The 18,086-nt window shown below is 41.7% G+C and overlaps 2 protein-coding genes across 3 annotated transcripts in view; one reads left to right on the top strand and one right to left on the bottom strand.

The window, feature by feature from the left end:
* Nucleotides 1–11,065, top strand: part of KCNQ5 (potassium voltage-gated channel subfamily Q member 5) — a 532,270-nt gene extending 521,205 nt beyond the window's left edge. For both annotated transcript variants that reach the window (XM_019749337.3, XM_019749338.3), the window contains 3 exons: nt 3,667–3,798; nt 5,618–5,744; nt 6,586–11,065. In XM_019749337.3, coding sequence (XP_019604896.3) covers nt 3,667–3,798; nt 5,618–5,744; nt 6,586–7,548 — 1,222 coding nt within the window. In that variant the 3' untranslated portion in view covers nt 7,549–11,065. The remainder of the gene's footprint in view (nt 1–3,666; nt 3,799–5,617; nt 5,745–6,585) is intronic.
* Nucleotides 11,066–17,421: 6,356 nt separating this feature from the next.
* KHDC1L (KH domain containing 1 like) lies at nt 17,422–18,086 on the bottom strand. Its single transcript, XM_088796326.1, is given in 3 exon segments — nt 17,422–17,663; nt 17,789–17,957; nt 18,042–18,086. Coding segments are annotated over 3 exon segments (456 nt in total).

Below are 18,086 nucleotides of genomic sequence, written 5' to 3'. Positions count from 1 at the left end.
TTTTACTTGACCCAATTATCGAAGGTGGGAAATTCTTACTTAAAGTTGACATGATGCAGGTAAAGTCCTTAGTGTAGTGCCAGCCATCCTGCAAGGGCCTCACCATTGGAGAGCCACTCAACATTAAGTTGAGGAGGACAAGATATCTGTGTGTTACTCACCTTCATATCCCCACTATACAGCCCTGTGTCCAGTAAGTGGTAACGGGGCGCTCGTGTGAAGTTTGTTGCATTGTAGAGACAGAAGTAGTTTTAGACATGCCTGTGATGGCCGGAGAAATGAGGAGCTACTGCAGGAAGCAAGGATGACAGCACTAGTCACAAATGCTTTCTCGGGCTTAGCTTAGTGTCTCAGGCGTTCTCTCTACCTTCTGATTTTGACCATTGAAATCATGTCCAGTCCCTGGAGAACTGGGAGGGGATTAGGTGGAGGGAGGGAGGCTAAGGTGATTGAATGGTACAAACATCTTTAATCACCTGACTCTGATGACCAGGGGTCTTCACTCAAAAAGATCATTGTGTAATGGCTAAAACGGTCAGGAACCCCAAGGACTTTGCCCCCTTAGAGGGACCTGATTTTTGGAAGCACTTAGAGTAATCTGTTAGGAATAAAAACTAAAGTTTTAACTTTCTAGACTTTAACCACATGTTTTCATCTCTGTTTTCTTGATGGTCCTATGATACTATGAAATTCATTCGGCCAACATAATTATATCCCATCAAACACGTCCCCCTCCACTCCCTGGCCAGTTTCCTGTTGCTATTAGCTCTCTTCACGTTTGGTACTTACTGGGTTACAGTATGATTTATTCCTTGACTTTCAGTGTTTTTGTCTTTCTCCTTACTTCCTCGTAATGACAGCTTATTGTGGTGATTTAATGGCTTGGTAAGATGCTAATTATATTAGTTATCTAAGGGGAAATAATATTATATTTTTATGATTTTCAGAAGTTCTATTTAAATAACTCTTTTCTAAATCAAGTAGGGTCGTAACTATTAATGAATGAACATTTCTTTTACTTTAGAAAGTGTTTTTATATTTGTGCAAGAGAGTCAATGGCTTATGCTGTCCCTGAAATGTGCCTGAAGACTTCAGATCTATCCTAAGGCATTTTTTAGATCTCTACAAAGAGCCTGCCTTGTCACAGAACACAAACAACTTTGAACAACTAGGGAATAGCTAAGGCTCACTCATTTCTTCAGCAAGCATTTATTGGATCTGGTATACTTGCCAGGGATTGTGCAAGATGCTACGGTAAAAAACACAGTCTCTGACATCAGTAAAACAGTGGGTGAGATATAATGCCGCAGACCTAGCTCCGTGACAGTGCATTTGAGAACAGAGCAAGACCATCTACCCCCATGGGGGAGGTCAGGAAAGATTTCCTAGAAAAGTCAATGCTCGAACTGAATCTGGAGCAGTTAGCGTTTTAGGGAGAGTGACAAGACAGAATCCTGAGAAATGAACACTTTGGTGACAAGAAAATCCAGAAAGGCTGGAGTGCATGCCGCGTGTAGAAGAATGAATAGAGATGAGCATCTGGGGAGAGGAGGCAGGAGCTCCCGCCATCTGTTACCTTTTCCCTCTGTTACCCACCCAGTCTCCTAGGTAGAGCTTCTAGACAAACAAACCTCTCTTGCTTATTAAACTCTGTACCAAGTGTTGGATTCTCAAGGGGAGAAAACATAACCTTGCATTCAAGGTCTTCATACAGTCTGGTGGAGGAGGCTGCCATATAAGCAAATCATTAAAATGTGGTTTGTTAGGTATTAAAATGTAGACGTTGATAGACTAGTGTTAACTGCTTCGGAAGCATCACAGAAATTTCCATAAAAGAAGTGACTTTAGAGCTAGGTTTTAAAGTGGGTTAATGTTGAAAACACAAATGACAACCGAAAAACCATCTAGGGATGTATAAAGATGATTTTCCCTTTTCCCTACCCACCTAAGCACCGCTAGCTACTTTGAAGACAAGCAAAGAAGGTTTCTGGGCTATTAGATTAGCTTTTCTCCTGGTTTTATTCTTAACAGTTGCCCAGATTAGAGGATCTTTTCGTTTTCTCTTTCTTTCCTTCGTCCTCTTCTTCAACAAATGTATCTTTCCACTGTGCGTCAGGACTGTGCTAAGCTCTGAGTATAGGATGCTAAAGAACACGAGCAGTACAGACGTAGTAGCAATGGGAGTAACGATAGCTAACATTTTTTAAGCACTGACAGTTAAATAAAAGAAGTCCATCCCGCCTTCACGTGGCTGACAATCTAGTGTGGGGAAGCAGATAATTTTTAAATGATCACTCAGGGCCAAAAACTTCACAGGGCACCTATTGCACTATTTTTCTCAGTTTTTCAGTATAGGAGACTGAGCCCCAATCAAACCCACATGTTGATAAACAGAAAACCTATCCTGAATGAAGAGATTGGTGGAGAAAATGTGGTAGAAAGAGGGAGCAAGATTGCTTATTGGTATTATGTATGGGGACAGATATTAACTAGATGTATTGTGGTGATAATTTTGTAATATAGATAAATATCAAATCATTATATTGCACAACTGAAACTAATATATGTTATGTGTCAATTATACCCCAATTTAAAAAGAATACATATTATGGATAAATGATTCAGGAATAATTAGAATACAATTAATTTAAAGTTAATACAATTACAAGTTAGAGTCTGGGGCTTTTTAACCAATAAAGCAATTTGGATTCCTTGCAATCAGCTCTCACTTAGGATGGGTAATGAGTATTTTCTATTTAAACTCTACATTTGTTCCTAATCTTCCCACGTTCCACCAGGGGACAATAAATTTGGGTTCGTAGAGCATCATTGACTGATTTCCAGCCTGGGATCCATGAGTGTGATAATGGGAGTCTATGAGCCATTTAATAGTTGAAAAAACACCAAGACTTAACATTTACCTGCACAGACTCATTAAAATGTTATGCTTCTTTGCTTTCTTCAGGAATTATATCAAGTTACTGCAGTCACTGGTTATTTTAGGGAGCTTAGCTATTCATGGCATCGTGGAATTTATTGGTAAAATATTGTTTTAAAACATGGGGTAGGCATTGTAATAAAAGAGGTCTCTAATTATGAAAAGCTTAGACATCCAAGCTTAGTTGAAACAAAAGGAACTTGGCCCGCTAATCGAGCAGAATTCTGCATAATTAATTTATGAAACAAAAATTTCATAAATTTCTATACAAATGTACATTTCTCTAGAGAGAATAAGAGAGTTTTGCAGATCTGCACATCTGCATCTCAAAAATGAATCATTACATAAAAGACCCTTTTAACAACTTTTATATTTTATAAGGGATGCAATCCCTAGATGTTATATCTTGGACTTCTGGGGGTCACATAAAAAAGGTAGAATTGCTTTTTGACTTTTATTTTAATTCAGGGTTTCAATGAACATTAACAAGGTACAACACTTAGTATTTAGTCTCTTTTTTCAGTGTGTTTTTCTACTTCCAACATGTGCCTCACATGAGATATTCTTACATTGTCCACTATAATCGCAGGCTTTTATGTTGCATTTCCATAAAATAATTTGATGCATGACTTTTTCCCCCAGAGTTTCTTATATTTACTAGGAAGCTCTTTTCATAATTTCTTTTAACAAAGTTATGTAGATTAATATGTAATATGTTGCTCTTACAGAATTATGAAATTTCATGTTGCAAAACGGAAGTTTAAAGAAACATTACGCCCATATGACGTAAAAGATGTCATTGAACAATATTCTGCTGGTCACCTGGACATGTTGTGTAGAATTAAAAGCCTTCAAACACGGTAAGCAAGGAAAATGTTACCTGTTGAAAAGGAAAGGCATAGAAACTATCTGGGAGGAAGTCTGTAGCAGAGAAAAACTCTTAAATTCCATATTTCTAATTCATTTTTAGTGGACAACTGGACTTTACTTTTAACATAGATTGTATTTAAGGATGTAAGTCAAGCATTTAAAGTCTCCAACTCTACAGTGTGTCAGTTTCCTCATCTGTACAAATGGGTGTAATGTTAGAGCTTGACTCATAGGATTGTCATGAATGTCATGAGGATTGAATGAGTTAACACAAGTTAACTGAGCACTCAATGAATGTGAATGTTTGCTCTGGTGTCATTTGAATTATTGCTGCTGCTGTTGTTTTTGCTATTATCTTAATCCTAACCATCCTTCAGGAATAAGCTAGTCTTTCTCCTTCGTTAACTTTACCCGACTACCCAGCCCACGAACACAGACCCTCCCCTTCTCCAACCTCCTACAGCACTTAGAATCTATTACAGGCCATAACTGCACATGGAATCTTGGTATCCTGTGCCAGAGTTGAGACTGGAAAATGACTGGTTGGCTTTTGTATTGTTTCCTGATTGCAAGTTTGTTCTCCTTGCTCATGCCTAAGACTGGACCCTCCCTCCCTTCATGCCCTGTCCTATACGATGCTAGATACACACTGTCTTTCCAATGAGCAGCTTACTGAGTGATTAAAAGGAATGAGTTCACCATGTTATTCCAACTGTGTGGTTGTATTATCTTGAAGCCAAAATATTTAGTCAATTCGGTTTTTGGGTTGTTTTTTTTTAAGAATCTTGCTTTACTATCAGGCACAAATTACCAGCATTTGTGATTGAACAGTTCTTAAAGTACAGGGACTGAGTCTGAAACATTTGTTTATATGCTCACAGCACACTTCTCCCAGGGTGAGCCATATACTAGGCCCTTAGTAAAACACCTATTGATCAATTACAAAAATCACAATCTGTTCATTCATTCATTCGTTCATTCATTCATTCAGCAGATAACTGTTGAGCCTGTAATGTGTGCCAGGCATTGTGGACATCCAGATATTAATAAAATAATGACCACTATCCTTTTGAGCTTTCAATTTCATAGACTAGATGTCATGACAGAAGGTAGGAGCTGCCTCTATTTCTATGCAGACAAAGTAAAGTGGAAAGTCGAGTCAGTTCTCCTGATAATTCAGTTGTAAAAAGAAGAAAGAACTGTAACCCCCATTTAGGCTGATCAACTCTCCTTGGAAATTATTTTTACTCATCCTGTGATCATGTTACAATCTTCGCCTAGGTGGTTACGGTCTTCTAAGTCCTTTAATAGAAGTATCTGTGGCTCCCAAGGTGTTTATAAAATTGAACTGCTAAAGAATTTGCAGAACTAACCCTGTGTATCTAGCTCATGTAGAGTATATTCTCCAAATAGAATTCCAGTAGCTTTCTTATCTGCTTATCTCCCACATTATGAGAAATACAATAAATGTTCATGGAATAATCTATTCTATTAACATGAAATAATCATAATTATGATTTTGTAATATTTCAAGTAGTTGAATGCAGGACCTACTTGGTCAGAGATGGAAACAGACAAATTGCTTTGTAGTTTAAAACAATTTTGCATCATGGACCAAAATAAAGAGAAAATTAATCTCATATGTAATTCTCACATTAAGAAACTAAGCAAATCAACTGGAACAAGTTCATTTCATCGTACATAAATTAAAGATAATTGTGTTTAGTTTTTCTTTAGAAACACTTCTTTCTGGCCCAGAGCAACCTCTATCTTCAGCATTCATAATCAGATCTCCTCTTTCTCTGATAGCGTTGATCAAATTCTTGGAAAAGGGCAAATCACATCAGATAAGAAGAGCCGGGAGAAAATAACAGCAGAACATGAGACTACAGATGACCTCAGTATGCTCGGCCGGGTGGTCAAGGTTGAAAAACAGGTACAACTCAAAGATACTGGTTAACTTTTTAGCCAGAATTTTTTTTAATCAAAACTTATTATAGGCAATTGGATGTATTTTAATGATTAGTATATTTAAAAAGAAATAAAATCAAGAAAGAGTGAATGAAATTAAATTTTCTTTGTGTTAGACAGTGTTCTGTAACACATTTGGATTTCCATATAAGGAATAGAAAATGTCATCTCATCAAACAGGAAGCAGCTGTAGATTTTCAACAGTAAGATAAAAAGTATTTTTTATTTGTTTTGGTTATTTTCATTGTCTCTCTTTTAGGTCAGTCTTAAAAAAAACAAAACTCATTATTGCTGTTGTGATACACTGAATGTTTGTTAACCCTGAGGCTGTACCTCCTACAAAGACAATTTTCTAGAATTCAAATTGCTCTCCCAATTTAATCATAAATATTCTAGGTATTAATTCTGAAGCATTTTGTGCCTTTATTTTTAAATTCAGAATCACCTAGATTGATGTTTAAGGTCTTGATTTTATTAGAGAATAAGTTCCTTACTACAGTGCAGTGGAGGTCCAGAATGTCTGCAGAGAAGAGGCTTAGGACAGGCCACGAGTGCATTTTAAAGAATTGGGAGAGAGGGGTGCCCATGGAGCTTGTGTAGAGGCCGAAGCATCCCCTCCTCCTAGGTCCTCCCACCACAGTCAGACGTCACATTCTAAACTGGTACTAAGTGTCAGGACTGCATTACACTTTGCACTCAATATTTAACTATATTGGCACAACTTGACTTCATTTTTTAATTCTAGACGTGAATCCCCTTCTTAAAAACAGGTCCTACTCATATGTAACCATTTTCCCCATTTTTAGGTACAGTCCATTGAGTCCAAGCTGGACTGCCTACTAGACATATATCAACAGGTCCTCCGGAAAGGCTCCGCCTCGGCCCTCACTTTGGCCTCATTCCAGATCCCACCTTTTGAATGTGAACAAACCTCTGACTATCAAAGCCCCGTGGATAGCAAAGACCTGTCCAGCTCCGCACAGAACAGTGGCTGCTTAACCAGATCAGCCAGTGCCAACATCTCTCGAGGCCTGCAGTTCATTCTGACGCCAAATGAATTCAGCGCTCAGACTTTCTATGCGCTTAGCCCTCCTCTGCACAGTCAAGCTACACAGGTGCCAATGAGTCAAAGTGATGGCTCTGCAGCGTCAGCCACCAACAACATTGCAAACCAAATAAACGCGGCACCTAAGCCAGCAGCCCCCACAACTTTACAGATCCCTCCACCTCTCCCAGCCATCAAGCACCTGCCCAAACCAGAGACCCTGCACCCAAACCCCGCAGGCTTACAGGAAAGCATTTCTGATGTCACCACCTGCCTTGTTGCCTCCAAGGAAAATGTTCAGGTTGCACAGTCAAGTCTGACCAAGGACCGTTCTCTGAGGAAAAGCTTTGACATGGGAGGAGAAACTCTGTTGTCTGTCCATCCCGTGGTGCCCAAGGACTTGGGCAAATCTTTGTCTGTACAAAACCTGATCAGGTCAACAGAGGAACTGAATATACAACTTTCAGGGAGTGAGTCAAGTGGCTCCAGAGGCAGCCAAGATTTTTATCCCAAATGGAGGGAATCCAAATTGTTTATAACTGATGAAGAGGTGGGTCTGGAGGAGACCGAGACGGACACTTTTGATGCCATGCCGCAGCCTGCCAGTGAAACTGCCCCTGCCTCAGACTCTCTAAGGACTGGAAGGTCACAGTCATCTCAGAGCATTTATAAGGCCGGAGAAAGTCCAGATGCCCTCAGCTTGCCTCATGTCAAACTGAAATAAGTCTCTCATTTTCTTTCTAGGCATAGCAGTTCCTTTAGCCATACATATCATTGCATGAACTATTTTGAAAGCCCTTCTAAAGTGGAATTTGCAAGAATCAGGAAGAACATGAAAGGCGGTTTATAATCTTTTAATTGCATGAAAATGCATGTTTCCGGATGGCTGAAATTCCAAGGTACATCAGCATTAACCCGCTCATTTAGGAACGTACCTTGAGTTAAAAATACGGAGAAACCAAACATCGCTAATGCTGTGGGGTGTATGAAAATTAGGTAATTTAGAAGATTTGACTCTGTATTTTGAAATTATGGGAGTAAACACCTTCAAATTTCAGCCATTTCTGCTTCGCAATTAAATACAAAATGCATTTTCAAAATTAGGCCATCATGTATATTTAAACACAATGGCTATCATCAGTGGCTGCTAACAAGGTATCGAGTCAAACAGAATTTGGGAATAATAGAAATGGCTGCTTATTTCAAGATATATTTGCCAACCCATTCCTATTCAGTCATGTTATTATTAATGTAATTTGAATGTCAATTTGTGTGCTTTTGGTGATTTAACGCTGTGGCAAGCAATTTTGCACATCATTTTCATGTTGTTCTTTATGATGAGAATGTTCTTCAATTAGAAAATGTGCAAATCCTGAAATTCAGAGCCAGGGGGCATTTAGACGGACTATTTGACACAGTTGACTTCATAGAAACATATTCCCTAATGGCTGAATCAATTTTGTAAGTGGTCAGCTTCCGTACAAGCAGGTGTAATGCTGATCAATAGAAGGCCAGTGTGCCTGAGCTGGTCTCTCTGCAATGGCGCCGCCCCAAGCGTGCCAATACTGCCCACAGAAAGGGGAAGCGTGAGGAGCTGTTCCCACTAAGGTGATACATAGGAAGCATCCCAGGGAATGAGTCATGTGAGTGAAAATGAGATGGGAAAGGCTTGAGAAGAGCCCAGACACAATACCGGGAAGCAAGTGAAGTTCAAGAAGTTGATTTCCCCTGAAAGGGCAATGAGAGAGAAAGAAACCAAAATAAAAGTATTCAATTTTTTTTAGAACATGAATACTGCTAAGGAATTCAACTACCTAAACGTCTTATTCTTATATATAAACAGAGAATTTTGCAAGGTATTTATTTTTTAATATGCCCTGAATGTTTTTTGCTATTATGTAGTACATTTTGCATATGAAAGGCTCAAACTAAACCTCCTTTACCTTTTATACCATAGTGAACATTTTCTATTCTCCCCAAGAATGTTGCCCCAAATCTTGAAATTAATGGTTCAGCTTCCTGGCATAAACATTTACAGTTGGAAGCCAGGTAACACTGGCAGGGTCCGCAAATCAAAGCACATCCTCATATACAGTGACAGCAAAAAGCCCAAGAGAAACAAAATGAAAAATTACTGACCTGAAAACAAGCGATGCTGACTGCTCATTAGAAACCAGTCTGGCGGTCTCAGATCAGTAGAACTTCAGCCAAGGTGATGGCCTTCAAAAGGGAAGAAGTGAGGTAGCATTTCAGTTCAGTTCAACTCTAGCCACAGAAGGACTCTAAGAAAGTCCCACCCCCACCCCCACCCCCATGGTGTGGCCAGTTAGCTCAGTTGGTTAGAGCCTGGTGTTAATAACAAGGTTGCCAGTTCGATCCCCACATGGGCCACTGTGAGCTGTGCCCTCCTTTAAAAAAAAAAAAAGTCTCCCCCCCACCACCCCCTTGCCCCTTGGCAGATACTGCTGCCTCCAGAAAAACTTCAGCAGCCCCAGAAGATCAACTAGGCACCCAAAGGCAGGAGGAGGCCCTGAAATCCACCAATCCTTCCCAGCTCTCCCACAACCGGCCTTCTCCGTCCCTGATTCTTTCCTTACTTTTCTTCTCCATAATTACTTATCAGTTTCCTGCCACTATTTTGCTTCTAAACTTCACCAGGCCTTAACCAGCTTCCATACCCAAGTAAACCACTTCTCCACTCTGCCTAAAATGTGCTTCTCAACTTTTTAAAATTCTTGTCCCTTTTGATAGACACTGAAATTCTGAAAGCTTCCTCTTCTCACCCGCCCCTGAATTCTGACGCACTCCCCTGGGGTGTATTGTTCAGAATCTCCTTGGCTGCTAGAGACACACAGAAGATAGAGTCTAAATTTTCCACTCCTGTTAAAAAGAGTTTGTCAAGCTTTTAAAGCATATGTATTTTCATTTTGGAAACATAGAGTCTTAGTAAATTATTAAATGCAAATTTTAATCTACCCATGTCTCCACCCAACCTGAAGTTGTGATACCCCCTCCAGAAGGGATTGCACATACGCGCGTGAGCACACACACGCACACCTCCACTGACATAAAGCCAGACACCTGCCAGGCACGAAGAGGAAGAGGAAGGAGGCAGCAACTTTCAGGGAGCACTGATTCTTGGACATATTCTGTCCTGGGTCAAACCCCACTGGCAGCAGGAATTCTGAATGTATTGGAGACCCCTCCATAGGCCTCTTTAGGCCTCAAATGCAGAACAGTTCATCCAGCATTGCCGAAGACAGAAGATTCAGAAACAAAACCTAGAAACATCAGTGAGGTCTTAATCATAGAAAAATGTGATAAACCATGTTATGAAAAACTTTTATTCATTGAAGCCATGGCCATTTTGTGTCTATCTTATTCTGGCACAAAAATTCTTGGATGTTAAAAGATAGTTGTATTGTGTGAAAACTGCAGGGTTCTGTCTGTTGTGTTACTCTCTGTGGAGTTGAGGGGTCTCCCATTTACACTTAGCGAAGTCCCATTGGTCAATCCCAAATGGCGTCTTGAAGCACAGTTTAGCTGAGCACTGAGCAGCCAGCCACATGCTCTCTCAGTTCAAGTTGTCTGCCTTCTTCAACATGCAGGGTTGATCAAGCTGATACTTAATTGCAAACATCCCTGATATGAGGTTAACTTAAAAATGTTGCTATGTGTGATTTAAATGTTTGCATTGTGTTCAACTAAATTAATATCTGTACATAGCAAGTTTGTTTAAAGATACTTTATTGAGTTTTAAAGTCTTTATCTCCTGTTCTAAGGTGCCTTTCTCACCTCCCATTGACTCAGTGACTCTGAAAGTTCTTAATTTGCAGGTAAAATAAATCTAATAGAAAAGGAGGAAATCAGGCACAAAGTGACTAATATCTCACGCTCATGTGCAAAGCAAAACTATAAGGAATGATGAAACCTAAGCAACTAAATTAATGAATCACTTAAGAAAATATCATAAATATTAACTTATCTCCCTAGAAGCTGATATTTTTTGCCTTAAAATGACTTGGTTGTGTTTTTGTAAGAGAAACTTAATATAATTATGTGCATTTAAGTGAGCAGTTCTAAAAGTCATGTATGACAATGCAATTGTCTGTTTCCTGAAAACAAATCAGGAATACCATATCCATTTCAAGCTACCATTAAAATGTAATTTCCTTTGCTCTCTTTTACTGGGATTATTTGTTTTAAAGTAAAACATTAAAAAGATGTCTATAAACAGCTAATGTGACTGTTTTTATCTGGAACTAACTGGTTGGTGCTGAACTGAGTGGTGGCAATGAACCGAACTGCCTGTACACCAATTTTGAGCTAAAATATAAAAAATATTTTTTCACAATGTTGCTGAAGAAATAATTGGTAATTTGGGGAGAGGTTTGTAAATGTTTTTGAGGGGGTCATAAGAAAAATAATTTGAAATTAATTTGATTTTTTTTTTAGTTTGATATGTCAAAACTAAGATACCAATGTATGTGAGCTTTGTGTTAACTATAATAAAAGGGTTTGCTAAACAAATGATAAGAAATGGGGACCAGGCAGGTACCCAAATGCTGCAGTCCCTTGCTACTCAGAATTACCATTTTTAGCACCTACTCAGCTCTGCCTTACCAGGGAAGGGCTTTTGCTCCAAAAGGGATTTTCTTCCCTCTTCCCTAGAAAATCCCATTCTTTCTGTTCCACTAGCAATTTTACACTGCGTCTCCATGATTAATTCTAAGGGAGTTATTTTAATGGACACTGAGAATGTTAGAACTCTAGAACATAAAGCAACAAAGCGCTAACAGAGGTGTTTTACACAGGAGGAAGAAGACTGAAGGAGGGTTACCCTGGGGGGTAATATGAGGGCACTTCCCAACATGGTTCTAACGAGATCAATCCAGTGTGTGCCTATTCTGCCACCTTCTAGAAAGACCAGTGAAAATAAAACTGTGTGTGGAACATGCTCGCTTGACCAACTTTAAAAGTATAAGCTCCTTCCAAACACTTTAGGAACTACGTTAGCAGTACCTCTCAGCACTGCCATTTAAAAGGAAAATACACTAACAACAATTATTTTATCCTAACCATTGATAAAAACAGGCTCCCAGACCTTGAAGTGGCCATTTTTATTCACCGGGTTTCAAATGCTTTAAGAATCTAGCACAGTAAACATTGTTTCTTTTAAAATTTTTCTATTTTTGTTAGTTACAATAAGACTTCACCCTAATTCCAAGCCTACCTAATTCCAAATTATTGAGGTTTTTACTACATTTCAAATCAGAAAAATTTATCAGATGCATTATGTGCAAACTATAGGTTTATGCACTGACCTGAAAATCACAGCACCACAAAACTGGTGAACGGAAAAAATTTTCTTGTTCCAACCAATAAATAGTAACTCCAAAGTTACGTTGGTCTGATATATTTCTCTTTGCCCATTCACATGATTCACTTCATTTCTATCACAATTTTATTGACCATCCTAGAGTATGCTCTAGGATACACAGGAGGGTTCTAGTTTTCCCACACACTGTCACAACTACACCGACTTTTTCAACTTTACACCAATATGCTTTTTTCTCCCCCTTCTTCCGCCTCCCCCAATGTCCACCACTCCGGTTCAAGCCGTAGTTTCTCAGTCTAGTTGTGTAGGACACAGCTTCCTGGCGCATGCTGGTATTATGAGGCTTGTCCTCCTCCCCAGCTGAGGCAGTCTGTCGCCAGTAGTCAGTTGGCCACTCGCAGCAGCTCACGGCAGTCCCACGGCAGCACTAGATGTAGAGGGCACAGCTCACTGGCCCATGTGGGAATTGAACCGGCAACTCCTGCATTAGGAGCATGGCGCTCCAACCACCTGAGCCACTGGGCCAGCCCCATGATATGCTTTTTTTATTATTGTTAGTGATACTTATCTCTCCATTACTTGCTGTTTCTTCCTTCCCTTTCCTTTGCCTACACTGCTGTGACTACATTCCTGGATTGCCAATCCCTGCCCAGCCCCGTGGCCCCAAGGAGATGATACTCACACCTTCTTCTTGCTACATACAGCTCAGGACACGACTCACCCTCATGTGAATCATGAGAACATCACCCACACACATCCCAGGTCATAGATGATGCTGAGCACCTCTGAAGCTTCTCATCTGAGCCCTCTGGGCGATGTTCCAGCACTGCCTCCCATTACCAGAGGTCCCACTATGGGCAGGATTTAGGGGGAAGCCTCTGCCACTCCAGGATGGGAACGCCCTACCTCTAAGGAAGTCTGTTCTGCTCTGGATTCCCAAGGCCCTGGGGGGGTTCCTGTCACCCCTTTCCTTCCCCATATCTGCAGCATCTCACTCTCACTTTCCCCGCATAAACATGAATAAGCTTCTCCCCTGTTACCAGTAACACTCAAGAACGTACCTTTCTGTAGTTTACTCTCTATCTCACCTTTCTTTTAGAACCAAATTATTTATAAAATAAATTATATAAGATTTTTCCATTTCTACATCATCTATCCACTAACCGGCACGTGACAGACCCATGCTTACCCAACACCACAGAAAAACTGCTCTATGAGTTAATCCAAGACCTTCTAGAAACTGATTCAATGGACACAGTCAATCAGCATCCCTTTTGGCCTTTCTGAGGTAGTTGACACTGTAACCATTCTTTCTCTTAAGACTGCTTCCCAGTTTGTCCTCTACCTGTCTGGCTCAATCATCTTTATTCACTTTTCCAACTTCCTTCTTGTTTTTTACCACTTAACTGTCCGTGTTCCCATAGATTCCATCATCCCCCTCTTCCCTTTTCTCCTCACCCCTCACGCTCTCCCCCAGGTGGTCTTCTCTGTGATCTCAACTACTAATGCAGGATGAGCCCAGCCAATCACATATCTCCTGCCCAAATTTTCCTCCTGAGCATCACCCTGAAATGTCTTCACTTGGGCCCAAAGTCACTCCAGATCCCCCAGACATCTCACTCACATTACAACTTAGGCTTCTTACACTGTGCCATGCAGTAGGCATGCAATGTTGAATGAATCAACGTGTCTTGGTCTCCCTGGGCCTTAGAGTAACTTCCAACCCGCAACTTCAGAAGCCTTTCCGTCAAAAGGAGAGTGACCATCAAGCTTCATTCATACTGTCACAGATTTAATCTGTTACTTCTCCTAAAGGTCTTCGTACTTTTCTTTTTTTCTTGTTTTCTTTTTTTAATTAAAGTTTATTGGGATGACAATTGTTAGTAAAGTTACATAGATTTCAGGTGTGCAATTCTGTAATCTCCTCTATATCTCACATTATGTGTTCACCACCCAGAGTCAGTTCTCCTTCCATCACCATATATTTGGTCTTGGTACTTTTCTAAAGAGATCTGGGAGGAAATTAATTAATGCCAAATAACTAGTCATCACGTTTCTATAGGACCTAATAGAGCAGCCCCTCTCTCATTCCCACCTAGGCCTCAGCATCATTGGCCTCCATCCCTCTCCATCCCCCAAACACAATTGGCTCAGACCCTATATATGATGCCCCTGCCTAGACTTTGCCCACTCACTGGGAAGACTGACTTCTCTCAACTTCACTGTGGGCTCCAAAGAAAAAGGGAAGTCTCATCACCCTTCCCCTGTACGTCCTATAACACCACATTCCTGCTTCCCACTTCTCTTTACTCTGTATCCTACCGGTGCCTACCAGGCCCACAGCCAGAGCTGGCTTACAGAGTCTTTGGATCCCAGACTTTAGAATAACAACCCTGTGTAATGCAGGGTCTCTGGCCCCGTTCCCTGCACAAGAACACAGGATATGGTGAGGCCAAAAAGGAGCACCCATGGAGCCATAGATAGGGAAGTCATACCACTATATTCTCACTGGCGGTTCGGTTGGAGGAACAGGAAGCAGGAGCCACAATCCACCATCCGCTTCTCTGCCAACAAACCAACCAACCCACCCTCCAGGGTAGCCACAGCAGTTGTATTAGTGGCTAATGGCTAACTGGTAACAGCTGACGGCCACCCAGTCACAGTGCATGCCATCTGATTACAGCTGATGGCCATCTAATAACCGAGCCAGCACCTTTCCACGTGAGGCCGAGAGCCTGGAAACTGCTCTCTGAGACTCTGTCCCCACACCATGCTTAGTTACTGCCCAGTATTGTGCCAATAAATGCTTCCCAAGTATTATCTCATTTAATCCTCACCACATTACCACAGGTAATGTATCAGTGAGGATGCATTTGGCTATCGGTATAAGAAAACCTTGGCTGAAACAACCTTAAACATTAAAGACATTCTATTATCTAACACAACTGAAGTCCAGAGATAGGGTGGCTTGAGGCAGAGTATAATTTGCTCAATTACATCATCAAGGTCCCAGGTTCTTTCTCTCTGCTTTGCTCCTTGTTTGCAGGATATTATTAGTGGTTCCTCTCACGGTCCACAAGATGGCTTCCAGTGGCGATTGGTACCACATACCTCCTTGATCACATCTAACAAGAGAGGTGAGGACGTGGGGAGCCCTCCACTCAACTGTGGAATATCAATCCTTTCCTGACACCTAATTAGACTAACACAGGTCACATGCTCATTCCTGAACCTGGTAAGAGTCACCATTTGTATGCCCTGATTGGCTTAAGCCAATCAGAACTCCCCGTTTGAAACTAGTAAGGAGAGACTTACAAAACTATAATTCTGTTAGAAGAAAGTCAGTGAATGGAGGTAGGCAAAATACATATATTTTCTATATCTGTATAGTTATAGGTAATTACTATTAGATGAGAAAACTAATGCACTGAGAAATCAGTAACTTGCCAAAGATCGTAAAGCTATTTCGTGGTAGAGATAAGGTTTAAATGCATTTAGTCTCACTCCACTGTTTGAACATTAATACTTGAGCTGTGCCCACACAGCTATCTTTGTGACTGGGATTTAGACATCAGAATTACAGCAACAAGCAGGTAGAGTGTTAATTTAATAATTCTTGTGTGAAACTTAATTGAGGGAGAAAATAGTCTTTTTGCAAGTGTCTTTAACACACAAAAGCTTTCCTTTTATTTTATGAGCCATTAATCTTAAATTATCAATTAGGGAGGAAGCATGATATTTCCTGTGAGAATAGTATGCTTTGGTTTTCTTCCAGACAGATTAGTGTTTTTCTACCATGAACCTGATCTAACTTTTGTATAATAACTGGCCAGAAACCATGAAATTAGCAAATCTTGCTTGCTTTGAAATGTATTACAAATTCAACCATTGCTTAGCACTTCCACTACTCCACTGTAGTTATGGCACCATCTTCTCTCACCTGGAGTCTACAATAGCCTCGTGATATACAAGCTGCTGGGAAAAGTTGGAGAGGAAGTGTTCAAGTGAGGACATGTTTAGCTTGCCATAATCTCGGGTAGAGAGAGCCAAATATGGATTTGGCATTCAGGAAAGTTCTGGGATGAAGATTCAGGAAGCCTTACTAATCAATTTATTCATGGCTTGTGGGACCTCAGAATCCTTTGCTCCAGAAACCACCCCGTTTGCCAATCCTACCCCCAAACTTCTGGCAGTCAAGGACGATGCCTGAGTACGTAATGTTCGCCAGGCTGCCTGGCTGCCTACGTACTTCCCCAGGCAGGTGGGGTGGGACCATTTTGTCTCATCTAGACACACCCCTCCACACACCTTTCTTCTCTCATTTGTCTGTTTTTTAAGGTACGGGGCTGGGGAGGGTGGTCCTGGGGTTCTTAGGAGGGTCCTTTCTTTTCTAGAAGCCTCTGTTTTCAACCCAGAGCAGCCTGACCAGGCTCTGGGTCTGAGAGAAGCAGTTTGTGAAACAGCTGTCTTTTCTGCGTCTTACTCCTTTACGGGGCTGCCTCCCAGAGGCAGCAAAGGTGGTGCATCACAGTTCCCCAGATCTTAGCACCGGACCAGCCCAGAAGCCCCTGCTGCACCAGATAAGCTTATCCAAAGGAAAGATGACAGCACGCCAAAGGCTTTGCACATTGATTCACTTATTTTATTGGATATCTTTGCCCATAGAACATTTTCTTACGTTTAGGAGACATGTCTCTCAGACATGCTTATAAGGTCTGAGAACAAGATTAGGCTACAAATTCAACATAAACGCCCTTACATCTTTCTCAATATGGCTAAGCCAAAACTTCCCCTCACATCTCAACACCCAGGGGAGATCAATCTTTTATTACCTACAGAGTGAAATCTAATGGAATCTAGAAGAGCCAACCAATGGTAAGGGGACGCCTGACAAAGCCTGGGATGGACAGTCCTGCCCATCCTGACTGGCAAGGCTGGGCTGTGGGGTAGAACTGCATGCTGGCGGCAGCTGCCAGGTCGTCCTTGGTCAGTGGCTGGCTCCAGACATGCTGCAGCATCTCGAGACCTGTGGGGAGTGTCCTGGTGAGGTAGAACTTACAACCAGGACCCCTTGAAGGCCAGGACCCCCAAGGGAACATTGAGGGGTGTTGCCCTAGCCCAGGCCTTCCTGGATGCCTCATCCACATCTCGCTGTTACCTTCCCATAACCCCCAGACTGTGTACCATGAAAATAGCTTTGGCTTCAGGCCCCTACTTCTTAAGGGCTCCAGGCAACACCTGGATTTCCCAGCCACCCAACTAATTCTTGAAGAAACCAAGATGCCGTGCACCTCCACCATCAAGCTGTCTACTACAGTCAGCCAAGGACGTCCACCTCGGGCGTGCTGGTCGGGGTCCCAGCTCCATGCTCCAGATGATGAGCAACCGCCACTGCCTGGCCTCAGGTGGTCCGACTATGGTGACATGCTTCTGGCCTGTGGCTGTGAGCCACCCCTCCAGCTGAATGAGGGGGTGGCTCTGTACTTCAAGGCGGTGAAGGTCTGCCTCAAGGCGGCCCGTTAACCCAAGGAGAGACCACAAACTACCAGCATGGGCAGGAGGTGGTTCCGGGATAGAGACCTGGGACGGATGGAAGGCTGGCAGCCGCAGAAGAGAGGGATGGGGCGGGGAAGGGGCAAAGGTCACCCACCAAAGATGCGCTCCTCCTGCTCCTCTTCCATGTAAAACACCAATGGAAGGTAAAAGTTTTCAGGCATGGTCCACCATGGCTCCTCCCGGCAAGCACTTGTTTCCACGTCCTGAACTGCTCCTACCTGATCCAGAATACGGGCGAGCTCAAGTTACCTGTCAGAAAAGGACTTTGAAGTCAGGAAAAGCCCAGATCCTGTGCATCTAAATAACACCACTTCTTGGACCACCTTAGGGAGGGGTGGCCTATCCCTATGCTTCTCAAGAAAACCCAT

Source organism: Rhinolophus sinicus, chromosome 2, assembly GCF_057876585.1.
Source record: "Rhinolophus sinicus isolate RSI-liver-muscle chromosome 2, RSI-T2T, whole genome shotgun sequence".
In the NCBI taxonomy this organism is placed as follows: Eukaryota; Metazoa; Chordata; class Mammalia; order Chiroptera; family Rhinolophidae; genus Rhinolophus; species Rhinolophus sinicus.
This window is presented reverse-complemented; position numbering and strand designations above follow the sequence as displayed.